A 22,101-nucleotide genomic window follows, 5' to 3' on the forward strand; every position below is an offset into this window, starting at 1 on the left:
TATTTAGTTGACATTAGTCAAGAATTAATTAAGAATTAATTTTGTCATTAAAATAAGTTAACTAAACTAGGGGGTTGAATTGTAATTATGTGATAGTTGTAAAGTAGGGAAATGGATACCCTATGGATAGGGTGGACGAATTCAAGGAGATAAGGCCCTAGAATTCGTCAATGATAAGGTTTCTAGGGTTATCCTTTGGACTGCTTGGTGGGCAAGTAATTAGATAAGGATAAGGATTGAAACCCTAATCCCTACACCTATATAAGGACCCCTTGGCTTAGGAAAATCGGTCACTTGATCCTAGAATCTCCTAGAGCCGATTTTCTACCTCTCCCCCCCCCCCCCCCCCTCTCTCTCTCTCTTGCCTCTACATTTGCTATTGGTGTTTGTGAGCCATTAGAGGTACTACACTTGTGGTACTTGCTTTCAAAGACAAGAAGATTGAAGATTTGATTTGTTATTACAGTATAACAATAAGAGGTATTTAATCCCTTCTACTATCTAAATTTCGGAATACATAGGAGCATTCTAGGGTTCTTCTTGTGTTCATAATGTTGTGTATCTAATAGTGAAAACATAGATCCAAATCTAGGGTTGTATGCACACATATGATTGTTTGTATAAAACCCATCAATTACTAATCTGCCCTTGAAGTTTTATCGTTTCTTTTCATTGTTTTTAGGATCAAGAGTTCTCAGATAATGATGCATTCTTTGCATGGACATTTGTAAACAAGCGACCACTATGGCAAACACTTTCATCATTATCGTGGCTTGTTTCGACTCTTGCAATATGCTTATACTCTACTTATGTGTGGGGCAACTACCACTTATATTTTGCCTTATTTTGGGTAAGCATATCATTCCTGATAGCTAATGTGGCTTATTTTCGTCATTCTATGTGACAAGATTTAGATGCTACCTCCTATTTGATTTTTTTTATCAAATAAAAAGTTCCAAAGTATTATGAAAAAATAGAAATTCAATGGTATAAGTTAGTAAAATGTTCCAATTGCTACATAGCGCACATATTTTAGAATATCGTATTCAAATGCATGAGCTATTGCATTTGAATGTTATCTATTTCGTCCTTATTCACAGTCAATGCAATAATTAAAAACACAATGAATGATATGTTTTTGTAATCCAATACCCGCATTGCATAACAGTTGGACCATTTTTCCCCTGTTCACAGTTAACATAAGATCTGGACAGACTGTATTTTTTTTTATAACTTCATTTACCCCTGACGTTCAGACATATAATGGAAGCGGTTCACTCTTTTGGGATTCCTAAAATGGTGTCTACTTTTAGTTGTAGTTGTTAATATTTTCATGTTGTCTTTTGGGTTTACTATCCTACCTTCCATGTATCACCAAAGGAATAAAAGCCTAAAAGGTGAAGGATGTGGTGTTATATAAGTTAAGTAATTAGGTGGGTCTCGATTATTGAAATTAGTTGTGCTTATTAATTTATTATTATTGTTTCGACTTTTAGGTGTGTATAGTGATTTACAAGACTGAGGATATGTTATGTTGACGGCTCAATTGATATAAGGTGAGTTCAACTGAGATATGTTATTGAAAGTAGTTTATGTTTCTTTCTCTGAATCATTTACACTTAAAAAAATCTATAAAAAAATTCACATTTTTTTTTTATAAATTACACCATTTTATTCGAGAGATAGATGGCATTTTGTAGAGGTTCTGAATTTGCAAAAACTGTTACCTTAAAGGCTAAACCATTTATTGTGGAAAATAACCTTTTAGGTTCTGATGGAATTGGAATTTGAGATTCCATTCCATTGTGGGCGGAGGGAATTAAATTTTATTAGTTCTTTTTCGTTAGAACGCTAAAATACCTCCATTATATTGGATTTTGACTTGAGCTTATGAACCGGTGTTGAGCTTCTCATAAAAATCCTAACCTCCATGGTCAATTGCATTGTAGTTAAGGTTATATGTGATGACAAGAGTTGGAAAAGAAAAGGATATCAATTTGTGCATTTTTTTCTGAGGAGTCTGCCACCAAAGCTTTACCAGAAATGGATGTTGAGGTAAAAAACATTAAAATCATGCCCCACTAAAATCGTATTGAGTATTGCAAAGACTATGAGAAATCATCATGAAAAATTGCATGTATTTCTTTGTTTTTTTCTTCATTAATGTATTTTAATTTAAAAAATGTGCATCATGAAGTTGTTGAATGAATCTTAGAGTATTTAGAGTTTACATAGAGTTGTTGAAAATAGAAAGTGCTAATTTTGATGGTAGTAGTAAACCCTTAATGCAAAAGGCCAGTTTTGGTAATTTTTTGGATTGTTATGCAAAAAAACTTGCTATTATGAATTTCGTAGTTTTTAAAATCATTAATTATTAGAAGTTGCATAGTGTATTAGCTTTTAATATGATATAAGCAACAACCAACTTCTATATGTGACTTCCTTGGTAATTTTGAACATTATAAAACAAAGAAACTTTTGACCCATGCCAAGCATGGGCTTCTCATCTAGTTGTAATAGTATTTGACACTTCTAATGTTTTGGGCAATGTTTATTGTAATATTTATTAATTTTATTTTTCAATATAATATTATGATATGTTTTGTGTATTACGTTTTTTTCCTGCATTTTAGGTAGAGGTAGAAATAATCAATATTTTTTAGAATTTTAAATTTAAAAAAGGTTATTTTAATGACAAAAATATCTTTCACTAAAAACAAAAAAATATTTCATAAATCCGTAAGAAAAAAGTCACATATGATCAACTAATGTTCCGTTGGAATTCCATAGAAAATAGCCATATTTGTAACTAAGATTGCATCATAAATCCTTAGGAAAAAAGTTAAAAGTAGCCAAACTAGGTCATATATAGCATGTCATAAATGGTTAAATTAGGTTAACCCACATCAATTGAAATTCAAATCGGGTTACCCATAAGGGTTTTTACAACAAAAAACTCTATTGGTAAAATTTATTTAATGATGGACTTCCCATGAAAACTATCATTAGAAATAGGCTTTTTAGTGAACTAAGTATTATTTAACTTTGTATTTGGAAAAGAACACAAAAGAGTGTGCAAATCACTAAGATATGTTTTAAATTATCCATCGGTTTTTTTAAAACAACATATCTAATCTATTACTAAGTTACTCTTAATTTCACTTATACCTCGGACGAGACTTGAACCATCGATCTCAAAGAGAAACAAAAACACCAAAAACATAAAATACATATCTTTGAAACATGAAATACAAAGGACTTAGGAGATATTATTTTTCAATGTAATGTATTTGAAAAAGAAGACAAAAGTGTTAGTATTGCCATTGTGGTTTGGCACGAATCATTAAAATATGCTTTAAATCATCCACTCACCTAAGAAACATATCTTGAAACATGAAATACCAAAGGATCTAGGATACACTAATGATACACTAGTTACATTTATTTGTTATCATTTATGCAATTGGAAGATTTATATTACAATTCTTACCCAATGTTCATCATATTATAGTTTTCACCTTGTTTCTCAAACCAAAGATTTATCAAGTTTTTTCTCCATCTCCACCATGGCACCACCATCTCGGGAACAATTCGTTTCTTTGTATCTATACCAACTTGAAAACAACAGAAAGTAGCCTAGATTCATGATCCCAATACAAGTCATTAGAAAATGGAAATAGTCCAGTCTACCCTTGTTAAGATCTTCAGGCAACCAATTTCCGGTGGCAGCCCCTTTGGTTGTCCGATGAATAATTGTCACCAACAAACCATTTAAGTAACTCGATACTGCAAGTCCACTAAAGAAGAAAGCACCCGCAACACTTCTCATGTTCTCCGGAAATTGTCTATAGTAAAACTCTTGTAAACCTATTGCAGTAAAGGACTCAGCCAACCCAGCAAAACAGAGTTGTGGAATTAGCCATAATGCTGACATCGATGAAATTTCCCCTCTATGGGGTTGGTACCCTAAAGTTGGTTCCGTAAAGGCAAGATTCCTCCTTTTCTCTTCCACCAAAGCCGAAACTAGAGAAACTATGACTGTTAATGATATCCCCAATCCGGTTCTTTGGAGGAGGGATATTCCGCCTTCTTTACCTGTGATACGACGCAATTGGGGGACAATGAGACGATCGTATATCGGTACAAATATGACAATTGTGAGCATTGTGAAGATGTTATATGAAGCTGCAGGAATTTGAATGTTGGTGTTGAACAAACGTCTGTTGGATTGAAGGGCTTGGAAGACAACATATTGCATTTGTTGGATCATTACCATGAAGTATGTTATGACTCCAATCCATATGGGTCCAGCTTTTATAACACATTTGAGTTCTTCTACTTGTTGGATGTTGCATAGGTTCCATGGGTCAGATGTTGACCCATCTGGGTTGAATGTATCTTTGGGTGTCACGATTGCTGCCTTGTTAAGAAATCTAGTATGAAAAGAGCAAAGATTTTATGATTAATAACTAATATTCTGGTACATAATACTTGTGACATTATCGATTAATTATTTAATTGGAGTTATGCTTTATGTTTAACCAGCCAAATCAGTAAACTAATCTTGTGTTTTTTTCACTTAACAAATTGGTATATACTCTCTTTTGGGAAAATCTAACGTTTTGGAGTTTGGATCACAAACTTGACTTATGTTATGTTTGGCATTTCTAGCTGAAAAGTTAGTTGATTTATGAACCTAGTTAATAAATGATGTTTCTTAAACTAGCAAATAAGATAGCTAAAATATATAAAATGACATGCAAGAGATTGAGTTTATATATATATATATATATATATATATATATATATATATATATATATATATATATATATATATATATATTATTAACTTACTTTTAATTAATAAATGTACGAAATAAATAATTATTTTTTAATAAAAAATCTAATTGTATTTTTGTAAAAAATATTATATAATAAAACTAATAGAACAAAAATTAAAAGTAAAATCTATTTTATAAAGTCCATTTAATCATATATTAGCCTATAACATTGACGTATTATATTTTAAAACTATATATCAATTCAAATACAATATATATATATATATATATATATATATATATATATATATATATATATATATAAAGCTTTTCCTATTCTTTATGTAACATATAGAGTAACAATAATTATATTTTTATTATATAATATAAATCTATTATCCTTATTAAAAAATATGCCTATACAAATCATTAAAAACAATACAAACCAAGATTTAATAAGTTAAAAATAATAAGTCTAAATATTATATTTCATTTTAGATATTAATAATCATAAATATAATTGTATTTGTCGTTTGTTAATAAATGTTATTTCCTCCGTCCCAAAATTATTGTCCACATTTGACTTTTTAAGTTTCTTTTGTTCAAGTTTGACATCTAATAATTTACTTTTTGTTATATAATTTTTTATGCAAGATATATGAATGGATTTTTTTAAAATATATTTTCATTGTTATATGTTTCATCAAAATTTATATAACACAAATAACATTATTTATGGTCAAAGTTGAAATGGAAATACTTTAAAAGTCAAACATGGATAATAATTTTGAGAAGGAAACAATATTAAATATATGGGTTTAACTATTTTTTAAATAAAGATATTTAAAAAAAAGTTGATATACAAGGTTGAAACGTTAAATTAAAAAAAAAAAGGCTAGATAATAGAACTTGGTTTAATCCTGTGTGGATTGGCAGCCAAAAAAAAGGTGTGTGGCTCATTGTCGAAAAAGTAAGAGTAAATTACACGAACGGTTCCTATGATCTGGGGTAAATTGTATGTTTGGTCTCTAAATTATTATTTTTTTAAATTGGAAGGTCCGTACTGTTTGTTTTTGTTACGCGCTTGAGGGTCTATTTATTTAAATAAATTAAAAAAATCAACGGCAATTTTGTCTTTTTACGTAAGACATGAACCAAATGCGTAACAAAAAAAAAAAAAAAAAACAGTAACAACCTTCCGAGTTAAAAAAAACAAGTTAGAGTAAACGTACATATTACCCTAAGGACCATTTGTATAATTTACTCAAAAGGTAAGTGACTCTTTTTTCTTTAATAAAATGGTTTATTGGAGTTTGAGGATTAGTGTTTTTTGTGCCAAAATATATGGAAAATTAAAAACACTAGCTAGGCTGGTGTGGGTAAAAATAGATTGGTGTGTATAAAAAAATATCCTTATAGAATAATTATAAAAAAAAATTTGAATTGCATGCACATCTAGGACATGTAATTTGTCAGTTGAAATATAATATTGAATTTTATAAAAGTTCCATGAAAACTATCTTTATAAACAAAAATCATTTGTTTCTTAATTGAATTATATTAAAAAAAACCATGTGTGAGATCCATGTATTCCATGGGTTCATTTAAAAGAAAATTTAAATATAAAATTCAAAATATTTGAGAAGTTTGAATTTATAAGAAAAGTAAGAAAAATATTGAATTATAAAAATTAAATTGTTTTTTTCTCTTTTCAATTTAAACAAATAATTTATATAAATAAATAAATAAATAAAATTAATGAAACTTTAATTTAATAATTCTGAAATTAGAAGGAAAATCCATTATTGAAGTTGATATTCATTTATTATTAGAATTTAAATAATATGTGAAATTTAATAAAATAGAAAAACAATAAAATGACATGTGGAATAAAAATTAATTTAAAATAAAAATAAAATTATATGTGGTAAAATGAATAAGAATATGATATGTGACAAAAGAAATATTTATTAGGATATATATATATATATATATATATATATATATATATATATATATATATATATATATATATATATATATATATATATATATATATATATATATATATATATATATATATGAATTTATTTCATTTAATTAAACTAAAATGGCTTATGACCATGCGGTAAATAGCAACTCTTTCAAATGATAGGTTATAGGTTCAATTCTCCTAAGAGACATTGGTATTTAGGATTATATTAGAATAGTTTGCCGTTTAAAAAAAAAAACCTTATCACCCATTGATCTATTGGTTTAAATTACGTATTCATTGAAAGTATTTCATTAAACATGAATTTATTTCATTTAATTAAACTAAAATGGCTTATGACCATGCCGGAAATAGTAACTCTCTTAAATGATAGGTTATAGGTTCAATTCTCTCTAAGAGATACTGGTGTTTAGGATTATATTAGAATAGTTTGCCGTTTAAAAAAAAAAAAAAAAAAAACATATCACCCATTGATCTATTGGGTTAAATTATGGATTGGATTAAGTTTTGCCTAGTTAATGATTTAATGCTCTCTTCGTGATCATTGTAAGTTACTGATTATTGATGTGCGCCCTTCAATGATTTGGATGCTTTTTAAAGTGATATTTTAGATGAAGCCATATAAGAAATATTTAATAATAATAATAATAATAATAACAATAATAATAATAATAGTTTATATAAAGTGAAAATAACATTTACAGGAAAGGTAAAAGAACGAAAAAGATATTATTCAATAATTGTTTTTAAGCGAAAATCGCCAAAATAAACTAAACGACAAATCATGGAATTTAAGTTGTACCTTTTTATGTTATTTTTACCTATCGGGCAATAGGAATATAATCTAACACACACCTATCTAATCTCATCCTTAATTTAGATTACGTTATTAGTCGGCTAGAATTATCAGAAGAACATGCAAAAAGAAGGGTGGAATCATATATAACGTTGTACCTATATTTGTTGGAATAAGGCAGAGCTAAATTAATCGACTTCGGTGGTGTATAACTGTAAAGAGACAACTGCGGTTGTTCCGGTAGTTTCAACCGTCGCTTTTTCACGGCTACCACCAGAACCCTCGCCATGCTTGTGAAGGGACTACCATCAGGCTTTACTTTCACATACATTTTATTAGCACTGAAGAACAAAACACACGAGATGAACATGAAGATCACCGGAATCGCTAGACCAATGGGCCAACTCAGGTCTGATTGAATGTAAACCACCACAGTAAGCGACACCATCTGTGCAAATACCACAGCGAATAAATACCAATTGAAGAAGCTCGTTATCCCTCTCTTTCCGGCTTCTGTATTCGGATTAAACTGATCAGCTCCAAAAGCCAGATTACATGGTCGGATCCCACCGGATCCGATCACCATAAATAGAAATCCAGTGAGTAGAAATAGCCATTGAAATGGGGTGGGACCCACACAGTGACTACCCCGTTTTGATCCACATTCAGGAGGATGAAGTTGTTTGAACACCGCAGTTAGATCAACTAAAAACAAACCCTGAATTAAATCATAATTCGAGCATCAAAACATGTTTAAATAAAACTTTAGAGAAGTGGGGAGGATTAAAATGAAGTAAAAGGAATACACACAGCGAAGGATGCAATGCAAGCAAAACCCAACGTAAGGTGGCGACCGAAGTAGGAATCACAAAGGAAAGCGCCCAACAAGGTGGCGAAATTGATGCTGCCATCGAATACGTTGAGGAGAGTGGTGGCGGTGATACTAGGCATATTAAACACAGTTGTCAGGTATACCAATAAATTTGACATCATCCCAAATGTTCCAAGCTTCTCAAATGCCTCATTTCCTACAAAATGATCAATTGAACTTTACTGGAATGAACTACAAACATGTTTTGATATTCATTTATACGAAAATAGTAAAGAAAATCAGTTAATTACACATACCAATGATGAAAGGCATAACTTTGATTCCCTTGTAACTGATTTGAGGCTCATCGTCTTCGCGTACTCTTTGCTCATCTTCCTCCTTCGCCGCCATTGTTGGTATGGAAGATGAAGGTGAAGATAAAGCTATATATCCTGTGAACCACTAAGGGAAGTTTGAGGTTTAATGATGGTTGATTGGTTGCTTGTGTAACTAGCTTATATATAGATATAGATTTAAAAAAGTACACATATCATTTATATATATTGGTTTTTCTATTTTTATTATTTTGATTATAAATTTGAAGATTGAGATTATATTTATAAACAAATATAACTAAAATTGGTTTTTATAAATCTTACATCGTATTTGCACAATAAGAATCTTGATTTTTTTTATTAAACACGATAATATTAACATTAGATTAAAAAAGTTTTAAATAGACGTAACGGATAAATGAACATCATGTTATACCGGAACATCCTTTTTGAATAAAAAAAATAATTATTTTAATAACAATATTCATAAATCTTGAGGTCATAACATTAAACTCTATAAACAAAAGCAAAATTATAAAGTTTCATCTTATTCCCTTTTGACATGAGCTTCCACAATAATGAACTCAATAGAAAATTAAATAAGACGACAAGTCTAGCATTCATTAAATATATAAAACTCTATTATTATGAGATGTTATATTGGTTTTCAATGAAATTGAAATTCAAGGACCATTGAACTTTCCCATAAAAAAAAAAAAAGATAGTTTTATAATTCTTAAATATATACCATAAATTAGTTTCTATAATATTTAATAAACGTTATAGAGTTGAATGCATTATAAAAGAAATTATAGAGTTTTATGAAATGTAAAAAAATAATGTAACAATTCATTGAATAGAGTTCAATATATTTTGGATGTCTTTAGTTGGGTATAAATTCATATATAACTTACCATATGTTACAGATCTTTAACTAAATTCTTTGAAGTAAATTATTTCTTAAATTTATCTAATAAAATTCAAAAATCCATACTCAGATATTTTGGATGCTCATCATTGATGCCAAAAGCAACTATCAGAAAAATTGATGTCGTAAATATTATATTAGAATTGTTAATGAAAATGGTGATGTAGGAATGGAATTTATTATGAAAAATTATTGTTGATATTTTATAACAGAATGCATAATAAATGTTTTGTGATATTTACTTTCGAATTTAGTTTTGAGGTTAATATTGATATTTATATAAAAAATATCACATGAATATGTTAAGTTACATGCATTGAAGGTTAAATAATCTTAGAGTGGTTGACTGGGCCTTATTATGTAGCTCTCATTTGAGTCTAGGTGTTGTAGGGTTGGGTCTTTTAGTTGAAATTAAGATTTTCTAATCTTTCTTGCATGTAATTGTATTCGTTAAGTTGTTAACTGACATTACTAGAGGTCCTTCAACAACTGATGGCAAGGTGAGGTGGTAATCATAAGAGAGTCTGGGAAGCGCTTTAGTGCGAGTGGTGTGCTGTTTAGCAGATTTTGGAAGTATCATTATGGGGAAGTGACTTACAAGATTCAAGATGATTCTGAGGAATGTATGGAAGATGGTATTGGGCCCGTATTACTAGAATCACATGATTCATATTCAAAAGGAAAGTCCCAGAAATTCTAAGGAGCTGGTTGAGCGTAGGAACATGGTTGCACCATGAATCCATTGCAACATTTTAGGTATTATCAGCTTTTCGGTTATGGCTGTTTGGGAAGAAGACATGTCGGGTGATTGTTTGGGCCTTAGTGGCCATGTCAGTTGGGGTTGAATGGTGTAGAACTGGATGTGTAGTTAATTTCAAGGTCTTGGGGGCCTTACATGAGGAAGTGACAATCGAAGTCGTGGGACTCAAGAAAGGAATGATTGGGATGAGCGCCTTGAGGATTGTAGCCTTGAGGTTGAGTGATCTGACGATGGCTTATGATGTTATTTTCTATGAAGACGATTATTTTCTTCCAGTTTTCTATTATGGAAAAGAGAGAGCGAGCATATGATTTCAAAGACTAGAGAATGACCCAGTCGGGGAAACCGGATGGTTGTGGTATCCGTGACAAAGGTGGAAATGCAAGAAAGGATTAGTGTGGTTTGATCACCTTGAGAAAATTGCATGTGTGGAAAGAGAATCATTTTCGTGGAGACTTTAAAAGATGAGGACCAAGGGTATGCTTTCCTTGAGTTCCATTAGAGCGTGTCCTGGCAAGTTGTTCCAAGTGATCGAGAGAAGTAAATCGGGAACGAAAAATTTCATTGTCTATGTTATATCTCGACTATGAGGATGATGCCTCACGTTTTTATAATTGTGTCTCGCGATGGACTGAAGGTTAGAGATTCATAGGCGAAGTGTGTTGTAGTCCAATTGTTCTTAGATGGAGAATCGGTGCTATGAATGGGCTATCAAAGTTATTGCTTGTGCATTTGCATGGGATTCTTGATGATAGAGGTGATTATGTCTGGGAAGTTTTCGAGGTCTCTATCTAAGATTCAAAATGTCTTTGAGTTGTTGGGTCTTCATCTGGGAGATTATCTTGCGTTGTGTTATGCATTCCTAGAGTCAGAGACGGTATGTAGCTGGCTGAGTTGGTTTGAAGTGTGGTTTGTCTGCAACGTCAGTTGGTGATAGTTGGAACCTAAGTGGGGGAGAAATAGGCATGATACTTGAAAGATCATTGATCTATTGAGTTCACGTTTCATAAGTATGGGTTATAGGGATTTGTGGTTCAGATATGCGAGGCTTTGGTTTAAGATGTGGTCAAGACGAGGTGCAAAGAAAGCTAACATTTGTTGTATGTGCTCAGGTTTTCATGCGTTGTCATTGTGGCAGGAAGCTATTGGTCAGGGAGCTTGTTGTAGCTAGTGGTCCCTTTTGGCGATGCCGGTGAACTGGTCTAGAGGTGGTTAAGTTGCTCGGGTCGAGTGTCAGTTGTTAAAGAATTCGTCAGTTCAGGGTATAGATTGTTGCTATCGTTGGTTTGTCAATCAACTTTAGAATTTGGTTGTGTAGTTTCGCATGGGTTAGTTTAGTAGAATACTGGATTGTTGGGTAATTAAAAGTGCATCCTCGATCATTGAATGTTCCCGTTTATCATCAATGGGTGTGGATGCTTCAAAGGTTTTGAGTTGTATAATTGGAGTTCAATGATCGTGACAACCTATCGTCATGTTTTGTTTATGGTATATCATTGCTTCTGGGTACGTTTCCTTGAATTGTTGGATTCTGAAATTATGATCTATAGCAGAATCAGGTTTATTTCGGTAGTAGGTAGAACATTGAAGTGGTTATCTGTCTATTCCAATTGTGGGTCCTTTGGGTTCCTTGTCGTCAGCTAGGATTGTAGAAGGATGTGCAATTGTATCAAGGGAATGTACTTTGGATACGACAATCTTTGTCGATAGTAGTAACATGCTTCATGTTGGATTAGATGTCTAAGCCGATAACTATTATTGGTATGTATTCGACTCGAGAGTAGCATGGCCCATTTGGGTTGCATGACATCAGAACAATTGGATAGACAAAATGAGAAAAAGGATACTTACGATTTATATTAATATATTATAAGTTCTAATATATAAATATGAAATCATATTATTTAAATAGTATTGATCAATAGTTAATTTAGAATTAATTTAATGATCAAAAGGAACTAATTAAATATGAACTCTTATATATATAGGATGGGCCAAGCTCATTTCGGTTGGGCTAAGCTTTCATGGATAGTCCATGGAGTTTTTAACCCATGGATCCCATGGAAATGAAAGGTCATGGGTATTAGGGTTTACATGAATGTAAGCCTAATCCTCCACACTATATAAAGAGGTCTCTAGTTCATGAAATTGGCACTAGTGCATACACAAAAAGAGGGCAAAGCCGATTTCATAAGAGTGCACCTAAGTATTCTTCTTCTCAAGTTATTCCAACGGTTTTTGGTGTTGTGTGAACCATTTGAGGTGCAACACTTGGGGCACTAAGCTCTTAAAGATTCAAGACTTCAAGCTCCATCAAAAGTTATGTCATTCTACTAGATTCTTGTATTGTATATACTTCATATTATGCTAGTTAGGATGAAACCTTGGAATATTGAATATTTGCATGTATAATAGAGAAAACATAGATCCAAGGTTTATAGGGTTAAATGTACACCATAAGAGTGTTAGAATGCTAAAATCCCATTAGTGGTATCAGAGCCTAGGCTTTTTTTCTTTATACATGATGCAAATTGCTGAAAAATGTTGAATTTCTATAGTCTGCCCAGTTGACTTGCCAAGTCCCTCGTGGAACTCGACAAATCCATGCATATATTCAACCAATTCGCCAAGTCAGTTCATGCACTCGACAAGTTGGCAGGCCTGAGTGCAGATTTTCGAGTTTTGGTGTTGGAATTGGTCTAGAATCATTACCTTAAATTGTTTTGGAGTTATAAAACCTGTTTTTGATGTGGTAATGATTATAGTAAACCAATTTCAAGGTTATTATCAAAATTTCAAGTTTTATATGTGTTTATGTGATTCTTGAAATTGTTGATATGTTTGTTCATACTCTTATGAGTTTTTGTAGATCATAGGAATTATTTGCAAATTGTTTGTTAGTTAATTCTTGATCTAAATGTTTTTAATGGAGTCCATAATTTGTCCTCAAATTATGGATTACCAAAAGTCATTTCTTTTAAAAATCCATTAAAGAGTCATAGATTACATAATTGAAGAGTCTTTCTAATAAATAGTTTTATGGACTCCATAACTTGTCCTCAAGTTATTGGATGTTCAAGAGTCTCTTCATTAAAGTTTTTAAAACATTTATTAAACTCATAAGTTATGAAAATCCAAAAGTTTTTTGAATTGTTCAAAAGTTGACCTCAAGTTTTGGAATTTGTAAAGTCTCATACACACTTTAATTCCAAACCCTAGAGTTTTAAAAGTTAAAATTCAACCCTTATACTTTATAGTATTATAAGTTAATAATATATATGTATAAGAGCAAGTCAGTCTTACCGTTAGTAGGTCTCATTCACGAAGCCGGTCTATAAGGGGGTATAAGGTTGTTGCCTATAAAATGGCAGTTTAATGGGTGTCCACTCTCACCCACCACTTCCTTGACTGGTGGAGGGTCGTTAGCCGAACGGGTAGGACAAGGACTATAGTTCTCATTATAAGTATAATGATAAATATAACGTAACAAAACCTTTTATAAATTCTTAATCTTAGTTACTTTAGGAAAATGTGAATTTGGTACTAACCCATGAAATTACACTTTGTACCTTACCAAGTCGTTGGTGGAGTGTGTGTTGGTAACCGGCACACTAACATGGACTAGCAAGGTTAGAAAAGGGTGGCTTAAGGTTTATCATAGATCGGTGGAGCGCATGTGGTGAACCGGCACATTGATTAGGTGATAAAAATTAAGAGTACCAAGTATATTTGCATGGTTATTCACACCTTGTTTTGTGATCCTCGGCATCGCAGTCACAAAACTTGAAGGGAACAATCAAGATTGAAACATGCGATTGAAAATTTCAATGAATCTCAAAAGATCTATGAGTTTCAAATCCAATTAAAACCTAATAATTTATTTCGTTTTTCATGGTGGAAATTGGTGAATCGTCATTCGCCTACCTTCAAATATTTTGTAGCTTGGATTACGGCATCCCTCTTCCAAGTTATAGAATATTGTGTTGGGTCCTAGCCTTAATATTTCATATTGGGTGTTCTATTAAGGACTTAAATCAACTAACTTTAATTTCTCCCATTGTAGATGTCTAGTTCAGCCAATTATGATCTTCCCAATTCTCTTGGAATAAGCTTTCCTAATGAAGATGATGTCCCGTGATTAGATCATGGAAATCATACTTCTCTTCCCCCACCTCTTCCAATTATTCTCCCTAACCCACAAGCTCAAAGACTTGAAAAGTTCAAGATCACTCAAACCCTACTTGCAATGAAACATAAAGATGGAAGACCTGTGCACACTCATGTCTTAGAGATGAAGTCACACATTGACAGGTTGAGAATGTTGGGTGTTGTTGTCCCAAGGAAGTTGGCTATTGACTGGGTTCTTCAGTCACTTCTTGAGTCGTTTAGTGAGTTTATTAAGGACTACTATGTGACAGATCACGACATGCCCCTCATTGATCTTTCTTATTGGCTTGTTACTGTTGAATAAGAAATGCTTTGGCGCACTGGAAAAGTAAATTTGGGTGGAAGGTATATTTGTCAAACTTCCATGGACATTGACAATAGTAACATTGTAAATCTAGAAAAGCTTTCTCTTCCCAATGGAAAGGGATCGACCTTGATCCACCCGGTTGACCAAAAGGTATAGGGAAAGGCTAAGTCTATGATAGTCCTGTGTATCATTCCCAAAGAGTCTATATGTTTTTATTGTCAAGAGAAGGGACATTGGTTGCGAAGCTGTCCTAACTACCTGAAAGATCTGAGAGAAGGAAGAATCAAAAAGTTTGACTCTACTTCAGGTAAGTCCACTATTCAACTCTGTTAAGTTCCTAATTGTTGATTCTTCATACATGATGTGACTAGGTTGCATTTTGATGTTTTGCAGGATCAAGCAAAGGGAAGGAAGCTTAAAAGAAGAGTATGTTGAATCTGATCGCGAAGATAGATTTCAATCGCATGGTTCGAAGATCAGATTCCTGAGCTACTACTTAGGAGTTATGATAGATTGCTAGGAAATATGTAATAGCATAGTTTTCATTTACAATTGCTTTGTAAGGAAAAAGTTTTTTCCGCATTTTAATAAATAAATAAAATTTTGTTTTGTTTTATTTTATTTCTCCTTGCAATGGCATTTATGGAAAATTGATGTTTTTATGTTTCTAGCAATGATGGAAATATGAATTTGATTCTTTCATTTGTGGTAGTGTCTAAATTTACCAAATAAGGAAAGATTCTCATCACCCAAGTTTCAATTGGACCGAAACTTGGAATCATGCAAGTTTTATTGTATGATGAATGAGAATTTTCATATTTGAAAAATTAAGGCTAATTCCTTGTTCACATGTATATATGAGTCAAGTGAAGGACTAAGGGATCGAATACACATTCTTGTGCACTGGTCAAGTCCACCATAAAGATCAATAATACTATTCGTCATGATTCTAAAATAGTTACACTTACAAGTTTAAGTATAATTCTAAAACATTGGAAAAGTTTCAATGTATGGCAGAACGAATGAGAATAATCAAATTAGGCAGAAAGATAAAAGTTACTCGAATCTGAAAAGATGAGAGAGTATTTTAGTATCATGTTTTATGATCATCTTAATGATTATCAAACCATATCACAATTCATCCTCTAAGGACATCTTAGTGCATTCTTATGGCTAAGAAGAGGAGTCATGAATTGTTGAAGTGGTTAAATCAAGAAGATGAGCCATAGTTCGTTCCAAAACAATTCTTAGAGTCATACTCCAAGATTGAAAGTATAATGACACATCTTAAAGAAGGTTTATAACACTTGTCAAATGTAAGAGTAAAATGTTTTCTACTCTTGTACATTTGAAATTGGTAAGCTGTGATGTTTTGGATAAAACAAAGACCAACTAAGACTAATTGTGTGAAGTGTTTGTGTTGATAAGAATCCACACTATTTCTTGAATATTTGTTTGTCAAGGAATGGTTCTTGACAAAAGAGTCTTATATGTCAAGAGGACAGTGGGAGTCTAAAAGATCCTGAAAGAGTTTCAAGAACTAACCAAGAATAAAACCTGTAGTTTATCACTAGCACACGACTTGAGGTTTGTAACCTATCGTGTTGACATATTCTTATTTCTGTGCCTATTCCAGTTAAAGTTGACTATACATCTGAGTTCTACAAGTTCTCAATTGTTTGCATTACAACCTGGAAGCAATGGTAGGTCTTGTGCTACCAAGTGGCAATAAGTTAAGATTGCACAAGTTCAGTCCATATGAGTTTGGGTTTGTCACTAACCTTATCTTGTGATTATGGTTTTGACAAATTCACATGGATAGTAACACGTACACCATAGAAATCAAAGTGCCATAAGGTTTCTCTTCGATTCATGAAGATGATGGTGAGGAAACGCTTTCACTGAGCAGATTTTAAGTAGATAGCAATTATGATATTTGCATTCTCAAAGTCGTTAGTGGAGCGTGTGTGGTTAACCGACACACTAACATGGACCTGTAAGAAATGGAAAAAGGTCTAAACAATTGAGACTATGATTACGGCATCCCTTTTCATAGTTCTAAAAATTGTTTAGACACACATGTAAGTTATCTAAAGAAAGGTGTATGATTTTGATAAAGTTTTATCAAAGTATCTCGTATCAAAAATCTAAACTTTGGTAAGAAAGTCAATAAAGTATCGATTTATTGAAGTCCAACTGATTTCTGAGTACATGTCAAAGCTAGTGGAAGCATAATTGTTATGCTAGTAATTATTATGCTAGTGGGAGCATAATTAATTATGATGAGTGTTGCAAGTTGGCAATGTTAATTATAGAAAAAAAACATTCAATTAGGAAAAAGTTGTTTTGCTATAATTAAGGGAGAGGAAATTATATATCATTTAAATTCTAAAAGCTTAGATTGAGATTTTAATCATCTTTAGTCAAGGATATATATGTGAATTTTATGTTGGAATGGTTCAACATAAGGAAATTATATATATATATATATATATATATATATATATATATATATATATATATATATATATATATATATATATATATATATATATATATATATTGTGTTCTCAAATTTGATTATGATTACGACATCCTTCTTCATAGTCGAATTATGAAAACATGGAAAATAAAAAATATTGTAGCATAAGACTGATCTAGGATCATGTCTTTATGTGAGACATGATGAATTGTGTCCCATATGCTTCGGATATATGATCGATTACATGTGCTATAATATTTATCCTTTATAAATTTTCCAAATGCCTAGGTCATTAAGAGGGGAAAAGGTCTGCAATTGGAAATGACTAAAATTGATTAAGAAATTGTCGAGGACAATCTAAGGTTTACCAAAGATTGGTTGCTCAGAGACAGTTGGAAGTATGGTGTAAAATTTTGGAAAGGACCATAATTGAAACATTTTGAAAAAGAGGCAACTCTTGTTCAGAAGTGATATTCAAAATGGGAATATGGAAATGTCTCCATAGGTGGAAGTTATTAAATTTTTGTAAGATTAGAAAAACTTAATGCAAGAAGGATGTTAAAAGGAATTGTTGGGTTTTGAGCATTCTAACACTCCTAAGTGTACATGCAACCCTAAATACCTTAGATCTATGTTTCTCTATTATACATGCAAATATCAATTTCCAAGGTATTTATCCTAACTAGCATATTATGATGTATAAATAATATAGAATCTAGTAGAATGACATACCTCTTTATTAGTGCTTGATTCCATGTAGCTTGAGAGCCTAGTGCCTCAGGTGTGACACCTCAAATGGTTCACACAACATCAAATGCATTTGGAATAACTTAGAGAGGAATTAGAACACTTCATGAATCGGTTTGCCCTCCCTTGTTTCATTAGTGGTCGATTTCTTCAATCATAAGATCTTTATACAGTTAGTCACAATTAGGGTAAACCCTAATTGTCATGGCTTTCCATTTCCTTGGATCCATGGGCTCACATACACCATGGAGCATCCATGGAGCATCATATGGGTTTTAGCCCAACCTTATAATCCATGGAGCATTAGCCTACTATATAAGTATGGATTATTTACACAATCAACCCATATATTTAACTAGTCTTCTTTTGATCACTTAATTAATTCTAGATTAATTCTTGATCAATACTAATTAAATAATCTTATTAATATATTATAACTTGTAATATATTAATAAACCATAAGTGTTATTTCTCTCATTTTAGTCTATCCAAATGCATGATGCCATGCAACCTAAATGGACCATGTCGGGTCGAGTCAAGTCTTACCAATTATAGTTATGGACTTAGACATTAATCCAATAGTCTCCCACTTGGATAATTCTAAAATTATTATTGCAAGTACGACTTCAAAACCTGACAAGCAATCGTAGCTCTCAAAAGTCGCTGTCGAACTCTGAACAAACCAATGATGCGTCCATTAGATAAGTGATCATATATTCCTCCATTATAGATATCATATGGACTGAGAAATGGATTATAATCATTCTCTCTGTCCATTTGTTGTTTCCCGACTTCCGATTTATGACGACTGACTAATTGAACAAATCAAATCAGTCCAGGCCCGGCCGAGCACTTACGTTTTGTTATCTCTAAATCATCGAGGGGCCCACAAATATTGCTTTTATCCCTTTGAGGGTAAAAGGAATGGATAAACTTTGACTCATATGCTTGTACTGACTACTTGTTGAAACATACACAAAGGCACGTTTTATAACATCGAGTTACCGCTACGTTTTCATGCAATCAATGTATAACCAAATCATAGTTAACAACTCATATCTCTAGGTTTGAAGAATATAAGATATTATCGTCTCATGATTCACTCGTGATAAAATCCATGAAGTGAATCCAAATGAGCGTGGGTTGAATCCAATACTCAGAACTTATAAGCACTCATGAATGTTGTAGCAACCATTGCTATGTCTAATGCACATTAGATAAATCATACAAACCAAATTCATGACAGTCTTGAGTCATATCTACTTCTAACATATGACCGACAGTGGATGGTTTGAATAACTCAATCATTCGGGAAGAATGATCTAATTATTCTGGAAGTCAAAACATGCAAAGTGAAACACAAAAATAATACTAATCTAGTATGGCCTCAACACTTTGAGTGTAAATAAAAACCCTTTTATCTAAGCACCATATTGATTACTCATTATTCATGTTTTGATTAATCAACTTAATACTTGAATTGAAACAATAGTCATGCCATGCTCCAAGCATGCACACTATGTTCGTCCAAAAATATAGCTATGCCATACTCCAAGTATGCACACTATGTTTACATGTGGTCCTCTCTTTGTGAAACCGATCGATTTCAATGATGCTCATTTCACAATCCCAAATCCTTTACAATAAATGTAAGAACACCAAATTCTTGTCATTTACCGCAATCTTGTTAGATTTTAAACTTATATGCAATGATCCTCTTGTAATGAATATGCACACAAGTCACAAAGACTTGGCAACAAACATTACAAAGTATTCCAATGGAAATCAATTTCATGGAAATGAAGTCTCAAATTCAAAGTACATTCCTTTGAACATCCTCCTTTGCATTAAGTTCTTTTAATCTTCCACCTATGGAAACAATTCCATATACCCATTTTGACCATCACCTTTTGAACAAGAGTTGCCTCTTTTCAAAATATGTCAATACGGTCCTTTACAAAGTTTAACACTATACTTCCAATTGTCCACATGCAACCAATCTTTGGTAAACCTCAGATTGTCCTCGACAACCTATACCCAAAGCATATGGGACACGATTCATGCTATAAAAATTTTATTTTCCATATTCTTACAATTCGAACTATGAAGAGGTATGACGTAATCATAATCGAATTTTGAGAATGCAACATATATAGAATTTCCTTATGTTCAACCATTCCAACATAACATTCTTTATATATCCTTGACTGAAGTAGATTAAAATCTCAATCTAAGCTTGTAGAATTGGAATGAAGTATAAAATCCTCTCCCTTAATTATAGCAAAACAACTTTTTCAAGGCGAATTGAAACTTTTGTTTTCTATAATAAATATTGCTAACTTGCAACATTTAACATAATAATCATGCTCCCACTAGCATAATGATTATTATCTTACTAGCATAACACTTATGCTCCCACTAGCTTTGACATGTATCCAGAGATCAACTAGACTTTTAGAAATCAATACTTTATTGACTTTCTTACCAAAGTTCAGATTTCTGATATGCAATTGCTTTGATAAGACTTTATCAAAATCATAGACTTTTCCTTAGATAGCTCACTTGTGTGTCTAAACAATTATGAAGAGGGATGCCGTAATCATAATGTTTAGACCTTTTGTCATTCTCACAATTGCTATCTACTTAAAATCTACTTAGTGAAAGAGTTTCCTCACCATCATTTTCATGAATCGAAGAGAAACCTTATGACACTTAGATTTTATGGTGTAAGTGTTCCTATCCATGTGAATTTGTCATAACCATAATCACAAGACAAGGTTAGTGGCAAATCCAAACACATATGGACTGGACTTGTTCAATCTTAATTTCTTGCCACTCGGCAGCACAAGGGCCTACCATTGCTTCCAGGTTGTTATGCAAACAATTAAGAACTCATAGAACTCATAAGCATAGTCAACTTTTAACTGAAATAGACACAGAAATAAGAATATGTCAACACGATAGGTTACAGACCTCAAGCCGTAGGCTAGTGATTAACAAAACTCTTGATTAGTTCTTGAAACTATCTCAATACTCCCACTGTCCTCTTGACATATAAGATTCTCTTTGTCAAGAACCATTCCTTGACAAAACAAATAATCAAGAGTTAGTGCGGATTCTTATCAAGCTAAACACTTCTCATAATTGGTCTTAGTTGGTCTTTATCTTATCCAAAACATCACAACTTACCAATCTCAAATGTATAAGAATAGGAAACATCTTACTCTACATTTGACAAGTGTTAAAAACTTTCTAAAGACCATGTCATTCAAGTTAAAATCTTGGAGTATAACTCCAGGATTTGTTTTTGGAACGAAGTATGATTTATCTTTTGATTTAACCATTTCAAAAATTCACGATTCATCTCCTTAGCCAAACAAATTCACTAAGGTGTCCTTAGAGGATCAATTATGATATGGTTCCATAATCACTAAGATAATCATCAAACAAGATACACAAGTACTCTCCCATCTCTTCAGATTCGAGAAACTTTTATCTTTCTGCCTTATTTGATTCTTCTTATTCATTCTGCCATACATTGAAACTTTTCCAATGTTTCAGAATTACACTTAAACTTGTAAGCATAACCATATTTACTAAACTTTAGTAAATCATGACGAATAGTCTTATTGATCCTGTGTGGTGGACTTTGACTAGTGCACAAGAATGTGTAGTTGATCCCTTAGTCCTTCACTTGAGTCACATATACATGTGAACAAGGACTTAGTCTTAATTTCCTAAAGATGAAAAGTTCTCATTCATCACACAATACAACTTGCATAATTCCAAGTTTCTATCCAACTGAAATTTGGGTGATAAGAATCTTTCCTTATTTGGTAAATTATGACATTACCACAAATGAAAGAATCAAATCCATTTACCAATATTGCTTATCAATGAAAACATATAAACAACAATTTTTTTCACAAATGCCATTGTAAGGATAGTTAAAAATAAATAAATAAAACAAAAATTTTCTTTTATTTTAAAACTT

General features: G+C 32.0%; 1 protein-coding gene across 1 annotated transcript; it reads right to left on the bottom strand.

Annotated features, from left to right (window-relative positions):
• Window positions 1-3,249: 3,249 nt before the first annotated feature.
• LOC111882155 (protein NRT1/ PTR FAMILY 2.11) lies at window positions 3,250-8,886 on the bottom strand. The gene is made up of 4 exons (XM_023878515.3): window positions 8,699-8,886; window positions 8,381-8,598; window positions 7,729-8,288; window positions 3,250-4,433 (listed from the first exon to the last, which is right to left on the bottom strand). Exons 1-4 carry the CDS (start codon window positions 8,790-8,792, stop codon window positions 3,527-3,529), a joined length of 1,779 nt encoding a protein of 592 aa, XP_023734283.1. The 5' UTR covers window positions 8,793-8,886; the 3' UTR covers window positions 3,250-3,526.
• Window positions 8,887-22,101: the final 13,215 nt, after the last annotated feature.

This window comes from Lactuca sativa, chromosome 4 (assembly GCF_002870075.4).
Source record: "Lactuca sativa cultivar Salinas chromosome 4, Lsat_Salinas_v11, whole genome shotgun sequence".
NCBI classification, from domain to species: domain Eukaryota; kingdom Viridiplantae; phylum Streptophyta; class Magnoliopsida; order Asterales; family Asteraceae; genus Lactuca; species Lactuca sativa.

What these genes read in the sequence shown, in the direction of transcription:
- LOC111882155 (XM_023878515.3), bottom strand. Translation starts at nt 8,792, where the DNA reads ATGGCGGCGAAGGAGGAAGATGAGCAAAGAGTACGCGAAGACGATGAG. An exon ending in AGTTATGCCTTTCATCATTG is followed by an intron (nt 8,599 to 8,698) that starts GTATGTGTAATT and finishes ATCATTTTGTAG; the next exon opens with GAAATGAGGCATTTGAGAAG. An exon ending in CCTTATTCCAACAAATATAG is followed by an intron (nt 4,434 to 7,728) that starts GTACAACGTTAT and finishes TTTTCATACTAG; the next exon opens with ATTTCTTAACAAGGCAGCAA.